Source organism: Myotis davidii, unplaced genomic scaffold (genome assembly GCF_000327345.1).
Source record: "Myotis davidii unplaced genomic scaffold, ASM32734v1 scaffold339, whole genome shotgun sequence".
NCBI lineage: Eukaryota > Metazoa > Chordata > Mammalia > Chiroptera > Vespertilionidae > Myotis > Myotis davidii.
This window is the reverse complement of record NW_006290778.1, coordinates 1,472,123-1,483,046: the sequence shown is the minus strand read 5'-3', so window position 1 is coordinate 1,483,046 and position 10,924 is coordinate 1,472,123. Positions and strand designations below refer to the sequence as shown.

Below are 10,924 nucleotides of genomic sequence, written 5' to 3'. Positions count from 1 at the left end.
GGTTTTGTTTGGGTTCTATAATCTCGAAACACTGTATCAACTCCAGCTCTGAGATCCTGGCTGGCTGAAAGCGGGTTTCTGGGGTTTTGTTTAGCTTCTATATTTGCTACAATGTTTCAAACTGCAAGCTCAGAGGCCGGCAAGGCAGGCGGGGAACGTTGGTTTCCTCCGTCACTGAAGCAAGCAAGTCTCATGTTAGTTTCAAGCTGCCTGGCTGCCAGCGGCCATCTTGGCTGGCAGTTAATTTGCATATCACCCTGATTAGCCAATGGGAAGGGTAGCGGTCGTACACCAATTACCATGTTTCTCTTTTATTAGATAGGATATATCCTCATGTGTATATGAGAGATTTCCTTACAACAGATAAATGTTGAGAAACATTATTAAAGGGTTTTTAAACAACAATCTATACTTATGCCATGTACAGAATTACAATTAACTAAAACTGCATGCAGTGTAACCCAATTATTTACTCAGCAGACTGCAGAGGAGTGCTATTGCCCTGGCAGCTGTGGTCCCTTTTGGTCTGAGTTAACTGGCATATTTTCTGATGCACTTTTGTGTCCCATAAAGATTTATGTTCTGGACTACTCCCAGGTCATTTACTCTTTAACCTGACTCTCGCCTGCCACTCTTTCTGTTTTCTGTTATCTGACAATCCTATCCTCATCTTTAGATTTACACAAAACGTCAGCTTCCCACCAGCCTCCAGGCCCCGGCACACTCTGTGCATCTGCCAGCAAAGCTTCCCCTCCTCCTCCCGCCACCTCACCTGGGAAACGCCTACACACTTTGGTCCTCAACTCAAAGGTCTTTCTCAACAGAGTTCAGTTTCTGTACTTTATTTCCTTGAACACACACTCATTTGTGTACGCATCTGATTAAACTCGTGAGTCCTCTAAATTACATGTTCCATGAGGTTAGGGTCGGTCATTTTTAAAAAATCACTGCCTGTTACAAAGAACCTAGCCTGGCCAATGTTCATAAAATGATTTCAAGCAACAAGTAATGTATAAACGTAACAGTTATGATAAACAGTGGGACAACACTATTCACCCAATGATTATAATTTGGGAGAAAATGAATATGCATAGGAAAAAGACCAAGAAATTACATTTAAGAAGGAGGGGGAAATAAGTACATTTGTATTTATGTGTGTGTTTTTTAAAATACATTTTAATTGATTTTTTACAGAAAGGGAGAGGGATAAAGAGTTGGAATACTGATGAGAGAAACAGCTATCAGTTGCCTCCCCAGCCCCCTACTGGGGATCACGCCCCTTCCCTGCCCCCCCTCCCCCGCCAACCAAGGTACATGCCCTTGACCCAAATGGAACCTGGGACACTTCTGTCTGCAGGCCCACACTCGATCCACTGAGCCAACCCAGCTAGGGCTGTATTTATGGTTTTTTAAAAACACACACTAAATGGAAACAATAAACTAATGCAAGTGGTACCCTGTGGAGGGGTAGTTTTCTAATGTACGCTATGTTTTAGAAATCCCATTTTGATGTTTTGAGTCATTAGAATGCATTACCTAATCAAAAACTGTTAAATGTTTGCAATACGGAGCGTGGCTAGTGTTTTGGACAGGTTCAAGCTGTGGACTGAGGAGGGGGCACAGTCATCTCGTTGCCACATGCAAGTCCCAGCTTGGAGGGCAGAGCCCTCCCAGCACAATTATAGCCAATAGCTATAGCTGTAAGCTGGAACCTATGGTCCAACCACGTGGCCCCACGTGCCTGAGTGATAGAGTTCAGGTGCATGTAGTTGAGTAGGGTTGAGAACAAGGAGAATGTTATAAACAAGGTGATCACGCCCCTACTTTGCCTCCTGGCATCTGCTATAAAATAAAGACACGGCTTATGGGCGCCGGCACTGTCTCTCTGTCAGAGGAGCAGCGTCCTACCGAGACCCAGCTTTCATTCTCTTGTCTGTCCTTTCTCAATCCTTTCACCCCCCCACTCAGGGTCACTGAACCAGGCTGAGCTGGCATGAGTATGCCATGGCCGTGCGGGCTCCCCACACTGCAAGACAGAAAACAAAGTAAAACACAGTGATTACCTCGGGATTGTGGGGCAAAGATTTTGCTTTCTAGTTCTACACAATCGCTCCGTTTTCTACAATTTACATGAATAGCCTTTGTGGTCAGGAAAAGGATGCACTTTAGGGAAGACCCTTGGCCGACTTGCGGGCAGTGTCCTGAAGTTGGGACCCGGGCGCCGCGAGGCCCCGGTGCCGGGGTGGCTCTGCTGGGGTGGGAGAGACCGGAGCAGGCAAGAACCACGAGAAAGGGAGACGCTACCAAGGCGAGCAGAGGAGGGAGCGGGCGGCGCCACTCCCGCGGGGCCGTCCACGGGCCAGGGGCCCCTGCTCAGCCTGCAAGGTCTCGGAAGCACGGAGGGAAAAAAGGAAACGGGGAGTGACAGCGGGTGGCGGATGCCACGGAGCAAAGACATCAGGCAAGGGTGGACGCACCTCCACAGGGACCGCCCGGTCCTGTGAGAAAAGCTGCACAGCGGGGAGGAAGCGCCACACCTCCCGGCCGTTCCCCAGGCCCGCCCCTCGGCGGCGGCGGCGCGGCGGGAGGCGGGCGCAGGAAGGGGCGGGGCTACGAGTACGGCGTCCGTGCGCGATCTCGCGAGAGCAGCAGACGGCGGAAGTACAGTCTGCAGGATGCGGTTCCTGGTTGCGTTGGTCCTCCTGATGGTTGCAGCGGCGGGTAAGACCCCTGCCCCCAAGGAAATCCCACTCTCGCCCGCCAGGCCCATCATCCTCACCGTGGCCCGTTGCCTTCTGAGCTTGCTTCGTCCCTGCCCGGCTCACCCCTCCCTCGCCATCGCCGCCACCGTTTGCCGGTTGCTCCAGTCTCTTCCACCTCTGAGGTATCCTTTATCTCGGCCTGCCTCTTTTTTTGTTGTTGTTGTTGATTTCAGAGAGGAAGGGAGGGAGAGAGAGAAACATCAATGGTGAGAGAGAATCATTGATCGGCTGCCTCCTCCACACGCCTTGCTGGGGACCCAGCCGAAACCCGACATGAGCTCTGACCGGAAATGGACCCCTGACCGCCTGGTTCATAGGCCCACGCTCAACCATTGAGCCACACGGGCCGGCCACGGCCTGCCTCTCTTGAGGGCCAACTGGTTTCTCTCTTTCAGAAGCCGAGGAGTCCACTTCTCCGTTACCCACTCAGAAGAGTATAACGAATACAGAAAGAGTCGCCACCCAGTTCTCCCCCAGCCTCCTGCCTCAGAATAATCCACAGGCTCCAACACAGCTCACGGCTGTCAGCTCTACTGGGTCAGACTCACAGCAACAGTCCACAGGAGACAACTCAAACCAGTCAAATGAGGGCCACCAGTCCACGGGAGACAGTCCTGATGAGTCGGATAAGGACCACCAGTCCACGGGAAACAGGCCCGATGAGTCGGATAAGGACCGCCAGTCCACGGGAAACAGGCCCGATGAGTCGGATAAGGACCACCAGTCCACGGGAAACAGTCCTGACGAGTCTGATAAGGACCACCAGTCCACGGGAAACAATCCTGATGAGTCGGATAAGAACCACCAGTCCACGGGAAACAGTCCTGACAAGTTGGATAAGGACCACCAGTCCACGGGAAACAGTCCTGATGAGTCGGATAAGGACCACCAGTCCACGGGAGACAGGCCCGATGAGTCGGATAAGGAGCACCAGTCCACGGGAGACAGGCCCGATGAGTCGGATAAGGAGCACCAGTCCACGGGAGACAGGCCCGATGAGTCGGATAAGGAGCACCAGTCCACGGGAGACAGGCCCGATGAGTCGGATAAGGACCACCAGTCCACGGGAAACAGGCCCGATGAGTCGGATAAGGACCACCAGTCCACGGGAGACAGGCCCGATGAGTCGGATAAGGACCACCAGTCCACGGGAAACAGTCCTGATGAGTCAGACAAGGAGCACCTGTTCACGGAAAACAGTTCTGAACCTGAAGGGGGCTCTCCACCCAAAGAAGAGAAGGAAATGCCTGGCCCTGCCTCTGGAGAGAACCTTGAAGGAACACTTTTGGATTCCGTAAATAGGAAGAAGGATGACCTTTATAAGGAGAATCTTGGAAGTGCGGAGAGCAGTCACTTCTTTGCATATCTGGTGACTGCAGCCATTCTTGTGGCTGTTCTCTATATTGCCTATCACAACAAGCGGAAGGTAAGTCAACAGTTAGCTCAAGAGGAGGAATGGGATGTCTTTCACCCTGAAAGCTTGGTGTATGGGCCAGTACTCATCACTTACCTGCCTGTGAGCACTGGGTATTTTATGACATGTCAGGTGTTTTTTTCCAGAACCTGCTAGGGCTCTACTCTTGTTTTATACATCATTTGTTTTCATGACTGTTTCCTCTGAGTGCTCTCTGCTGCTGTATTAGGTGCCAAGTTAGGATGTTATTACAATCTGACCTGCTTTGGGGTCTCCTGTAATCTTGAACTTAGATCCTTCACAGCCTCAGAGGACCTGAGTACCTGACAGTTTGTAAGTAGTTGGAGCACTTATCTTCCAGTTTCCACTTTCAGTGCATCATTTCTAGCTTCCTTTGCTAAGTTTTTGTCTTCCCCCTCCAATGGCAGAAAGAATGATTACATAATCTTTGACATCAACAGCAGAGAGCCCAGGGATTATCTTTGTAGTCAGTTGAATTTCTGATTAGAAGAAGGAACAGAGCCCTGATCGGTTTGGCTCAGTGGATAGAGCGTCGGCCTGTGGACTGAGGAGTCCCGGGTTCGATTCCGGTCAAGGGCATGTACCTTGGTTGCAGGCACATCCCCAGTAGGAGGTGTGCAGGAGGCAGCTGATCGATGTTTCTCTCTCATCGATGTTTCAAACTCTCTATCCCTCTCCCTTCCTCTCTGTAAAAAATCAATAAAATATATTTTTTAAAAAAAGAAGAAGAAGGAACAGAAATTGCATAGGTATACTCATCTTTTATTTCTTTAGCAAGATTTGGTGTGAAGTAGTATCTGTGTCACTTAGTAATCATGCCAATGACAAAATAATTACATTTCTTATTGAACTCTAAGAATTTAGTAGTTTCTGTAGCCTGGTCAAAATTGGAGAGTTCAATTCATGATGGCCATAAGGCCTGTGGCTATAAGAAATGAGGGACTCATTTAGTTAATAATGGTGCATTCTTATTCTACATTCAACATCATGGAGAGTAACCTTAGGCATGAAATGAGTGTAAAGTTAAGATGAGGCAGGCCGAACCGGTTTGGCTCAGTGGATAGAGCATTGGCCTGCGGACTCAGGGGTCCCAGGTTCGATTCCGGTCAAGGGCATGTGCCTTGGTTGCGGGCACATCCCCACTGGGGGGCGTGCAGGAGGCAGCTGATCAATCTCTCATCGATGTTTCTGGCGCTCTATCCTTCTCCCTTCTTCTCTGTAAGAAATCAATAAAATATATTTTAAAAAAAAAAGATGAGGCAAAGTGTGGAGTGAAAGAGTGCATTTGCAGAAAAAAATAATTATGATTTGTTTTCTTTAAAAAAAAGGTGGGGAGAGAGGAGAAAAGAAATGTCTTAGCCTACAGCTCTCCAGGGAGGAGTTGTCAGATCTTTGAGTATTCTTGAGTAAATTAGCAGACTGCCACAAACTAGAGCCCAGAACAGCTTTCCTCCCTCTATCATTGCTGATTTAGCAGTACACAGGATTGTAATGGAACTAAGCCCTGTTCTTAAAATTGTTATAATTTAAACCAGTGCACGAATTCGTGCACCTTGAAAGGAACTGTGGGCCATGAAGCTGCAGTGGGCTCAGGGGCGGGTCTCGGCCCATTCTCCATGCCCCTTCCCCGTCCCTCCCACCGTGTCCCCCCCCTCCGCCTCCCCTGTCTGCGGGCAGCCGCCACCACCGCTCCATTGCTCTGATGGCGCTAGCCCCACTCACACCTGCTGACGGCGCACAGAGATTGGGGCCAGCACCAGCAGTGGGTGTGAGCGGCAGCTGCTGGCCCTGATCGCCTCTGAGGGCTTCTCCACCTCCCCCTGCTCCTGAGCAACTGGGGCTGGCACTGGGTGCTGGCAGTGGGTTCTAGTGGTGGCTCCAGCACCAGCTGCAGGTGTGAGCCAGGCCAGTGCTGGCAGCAGGTGCGAGTGCCGGGTGGGACCATAGTGCACGGGAGCAAAGAATTTTCAGTAACCACCAGAGGCTCACTCTGATGACAGTGACCGGTGTCCCGCCTTGGTCTGGCACCCCCGCTCACCTGCTCCACCATCCCGCCGTGGCTGATATGCCCACCATGTTCCATGCTCTGCTGCCTGCTGCCAACGCCCGCCATGTTCCGCGTGTGCCCCCTAGTAGTCAGCGCATGCCATAGTGACCAGTTGTTTGGTTATTCTGTTTTCCGCCGTTTGGTCTGTTTGCATATTAGGGTTTTATATATATAGATAGGCCTTTTTGTGGGTGTACGGCTCTTTTTACTGTCAGGTTATTAACAAATGTACTACTAGGTGATTACCTCTAATTTCAAAAACTGAAATGTGTCATTATAGAGTCAGTTGTTAATCTTTTTTTTTTCCTTTCCCCAGATTATTGCTTTTGCCCTGGAAGGAAAAAAATCCAAACCTACTCGGCGGCCTAAGGCCAGTGACTACCAGCTTTTGGACCAGAAGGTAAGGAAGGAAAACCCAGGTCCATGGGAGGGCTATGCAGTCTCAGCTGAGCACAGCAGTGGGCTGGCATTTGGCTCAGATGCAGCAGCTGATTCTGGGGTGCTGCCACCATTACCCCTGCCCTTTTCAGATCACGAAGTAGAGACATCATGTACACATGTCTGTAGTGTTAGAGCTGAAGAGAGCTTTAAGTATGTTACAACAGCTCCCTCCCTTGACAGATGAGCAAACTCAGGCCCAGAAGTCATGATTTACCCCCACTTAAATTCCCACCTCAAGGTCGTGGCAAAATCAAGACCTGATGGGAACGCCCTAGGCTTCCATCCTGTGGTTTTTGTACTACACCAGCACTTCACAAATTTTCATAGGCATTGTGATAGAAAGCAAAATCTGATTCACTAGCTGTGGGGTGGAGCCTGTGCTTCTACATTTCTAGGAGGTTCCTAGGTGACGCCAAATGCTGCTGGGATCACGTGTTAGGGAGCAAAACTCTAGACTACACTCCCTAGAAATAAACGAGTTCAGAAACATAGGCCTCCAACTTCCCAGATCAGCCCTGCTAAGCATTGTTGACTAGATTTCCTGAATGCAGCCAACCCATGCCTCTGCCAGGAAGCAAAGCCCTCTTTCCACCCACAGCAGCGGGAGCTGAAGAAAGGGTCTCCCCAAAGGCAGCCTGTCTGAGCTCAGTGTACTCCCACAGCCTTGCTGCCAGCATGCTCCCGTCTGCAGCTCAGCAAGGGCTGGGTGAAGAGTTGCTGGCGGCCCAACTGGGAGTTGTTTCCAGACTCCTGCAGGGAACACAGTTCATGTGTACAGCTCATACCAGCTACAGAATAGGCCACTCAGCTCAAAACATCTTGCTGCCTGGCCCAGTAGATCAGCCTCACAGTATAACCCTGGCCAAGTACCTTTCCAGATAATTGACTTTAAGGATTGTCATTCCTGTTCATTATAATCTTTTTCTGATTTAAGAAAATGCACATGTAAACAATTCAGAATACAGAATGCTACAAAGCAGAAGCTAAGCTTCCCATATTCCCTCCACTAAGTGTGGATCTCTCTAGTGTATGGGTTTGTTGTTTTTTTAAATATATTTTTATTAATTTCAGAGAGGAAGGGAGAGAGAGAGAGAGAGAAACATCAGTGATGAGAGAGAATCATTGATGAGCTGCCTCCTGCATGCCCCTGCTTAGGATGGAGCCCACAGCCCAGGCATGTGCCCTGGCTGGGAATCGAACTGTGACCTCCTGGTTCATAGGTCAACGCTCAACCACCTGAGCCATGCTGGCTGGGCATCTAGTGTATGTTTTATTTCAAAATGAATTTTTAAATAATTTTGCGTGCTTTTTATCAATTACTGTTTGTATGGTGGAGGGTCAGTTTGTCTTAATTCTGGATTTTTTTTTCTTTGAGCTGCAACTCTTAAGATCTTTTTTACCCCCAAAATCATAGCAGTAAGTTATATTCCTCTGGAAGAAGGTGAACATCACCAATGCATTGTTACTCTCGTTTCAGATTTGATCTTTCTGTTTTTGAGAACCTCGTCCTCCCTGCTGATTTGTTTCTAAATCAAGATAATGAAGATAAAAGTACTGTGAACTAAGAGCTACCCTCTAGGGTTGGTGGCAAGTCCAGGCTGGCAGACATGGGGGGTGGGGAGCATGGCTTTGGTTTTTGCACCGGCACTTTAGTGACCCTGTGCTCCTTTGTTCCCATTATTTATGCTGGTGTCTTCCGTCCTTTCCCCCACTTAGTATGAGTAGAAGGAGCGAGCAGGTGGGAACCCAGTTTTGACCAAATGGAGATCCCAGCCCCTGGCAGGCTAGTGCTGCTGACCGCCCTGGGCGCCTTGGGCCTCAGCTCTATCGTGAAATTACCCCTAGAAAGTAGCATTGCACTTGCCACTATTTATTTTTGCAGACCTAGGAGAAAACTCAACTGCTTGAGGTACTTTACACCAGGACCTCTTACTTTGGGGGGATGTGCCGTACAAGAGATCTACAAGGTGAATGCTGATGGGCAAAGAGCTACATTGAACACATAATTCTTTTCAAATGCTTCAGCAGTAAACCAAAACAATAGCTTAAAAAAATGCTTTACTGCCTGCAGGTTCAACCCATCTAGCACATTTTCATATTATGTAAGACAAAGTGAGTCAGCTTCCATTTGGTTGTACTGAGTATAAAACTGAACTTGGGGCTCCTGGGAGTAGAGCTGTAAAGCCACTGTTCCCATTGCAGATTTTTAGAAATAAAGTTGTGATTATTGAAGCACTGTTTTTTCTTATAACCGTAACAGGACCTTTTTGAATTAGAGTAAGTTCATGTGCAAGAAAACAAATAGGAGGGTTTTGGTTTGGGTTTGCGTTATTTTCAAAGACCTTTTATGAAATAGATTCCCCACAAACTCTGTTTTACCTCTGTTGCCTAAAACAGACAAAATAGACATATTTAGAAACTAACCAGGCTCTTTCTTTTACCTTAACCTAATTAATGGTCCCCTCATCTAATATAAAATGCTAAGTAGGGGTAGTTAGTAAAACTTCTATCCCATGGGAAGGGTTATTAAAATTTAAGAAATTCACAGAGTTCCCCTGGGGTAACTGAGAGTAGTGTCTTAGGTCACACTGTTTGAAGTTTTATGTAGCTCTAGTCATGTTATCCTATTATAAAGAGCCTGAAGAGTTGTTTCTGCAAAGGAAAAACTGAAATAGAATAACCGATCTCAAGAAATACAAAGATGTGGGAAGTGAGGGAATATGACGAATTCTGTGCTATGGAAGAAGTAAGTCTAAAGAAGGGACCATGTGTTTGTCATATTATCATCATCCACCTTGCTTAGAACAGCGCATGGCTTCCAGTTGAGGTTTTCATTCATTGCAGAACCTGTTTGTGGAGATCAAGAATGAATGAATGCTCTTCTTGTCATCATTTCTTTACTTGTGCACCAGTCTTATACTTTCCTCCAATCTGAGAAATCTTCTATCAGGCTCCCCTAGCATTCCCTAAGACCTTGATTATTATAGTCCCTTTTCCGTCTCCCCTGTCCCTGCCTTCCCTCCTCTAATGTTTTCTATTTCAGCCTATCTACACTAACACTTTTTCTCCAACCTTCATGCTTACACAACACCCCCCCCCAGCCCCCATCCATCCTATTTGTTATTCAGTCTGCTCATCAACTTCTTCAGTAAGTGTTGCTTTCATTACTTTGTCATTCACTCTCTTCATAACCTTTACAAGCTCACTTTGGTCCCTGTCTTTCTACTAAGTGTTATTCCATAGTTTCAGATCATCAAATCCAATGGCTTGTTCTCAAAACTTAGTCTTGATATTGATAGAATTGGACACTGTTGACCATCCAAATAGAAATTCCCCTCTTTTGGTTTCTTTGACAAAGTGTCCTTATGTCAAGAACCCCTTTGTCACCCTAGCCGGTTTGGGTCAGTGGATAGAGCATCAGCCCTTGGACTGAAGGGTCCCGGGTTTGATTCTGGTCCAGGGTACATAGCTCGTTGCCAGCTCAATCCCTAGCCCTGGTTGGGTCATGTGTGGGAAGCAACCAATCAATGTGTCTCATCAGTGTTTCTCTCTCTGTCTCTCCCCCTCCTTTCCACTCTCTGAAAATCAATGGAAAAATATCCTCAGGTGAGGATTAACAACAACAAATTTTTAACAAACAAAAAAACTCCTTTGTCTCCTCAGAAATTCATTCATTCTTCATTCCCAGGTCGTTAGCCTTGGCATAGTTCCCAAAGAAACAGTCTGTTGTGTGCTCTTTTCAGCATGGTTGTCCTAAAAATTCTAAAACTCAATTTTTTCTACCGATTACACTGTCTCTTTCAACTGCCCAATTTCTTTAATCCTCTCAACTACAAACTACAAACTTACACCATTTTTATTTCTTGTCACAAAAGTCCTATGCTTTTTAAACAAAAAATGTCTCGAGCTGCAATCTTTCTTTCCATTTTCCTTGCTTCCCTGTCCCACACCCATTCCACCTCTCTCCCGGATCTCTTTTTCAGGAGCCACCTTTATTGGTTTTCCTGTCCATCTTCTCTTGTGTGCATAGGGACCAGATTGACCTGAAACACTTGCCCTGATCTGAAGCTTCTGTCTGTGTCCCTTATGGCTTAGAGGCAAGTGTATAGGCTCTTTTGTATTCAAGACTTTGCAGATGGGCACTGCCCTGCCTGTCTTTCTCTACAGTCTAGCCAGGCCAAAAGCCCCTATTGTTGGGCGCCCTACTGGCCTCTGTGTTTTTTTGTTCCTGCGGTGTCC

General features: G+C 47.6%; 1 protein-coding gene across 2 annotated transcripts; it reads left to right on the top strand.

The window, feature by feature from the left end:
• Window positions 1-2,605: 2,605 nt before the first annotated feature.
• Window positions 2,606-8,917, top strand: TGOLN2 (trans-golgi network protein 2). Of its 2 annotated transcripts, none has more exons than XM_015564095.1 (4): window positions 2,606-2,721; window positions 3,161-4,188; window positions 6,561-6,644; window positions 8,163-8,917. In XM_015564095.1, exons 1-4 carry the CDS (start codon window positions 2,676-2,678, stop codon window positions 8,166-8,168), a joined length of 1,164 nt encoding a protein of 387 aa, XP_015419581.1. In that variant the 5' UTR covers window positions 2,606-2,675; the 3' UTR covers window positions 8,169-8,917. The 2 variants fall into 2 exon arrangements, with proteins under 2 accessions (XP_015419581.1, XP_006764080.1); XM_006764017.2 differs by having other exon boundaries at window positions 3,158-4,188.
• Window positions 8,918-10,924: the final 2,007 nt, after the last annotated feature.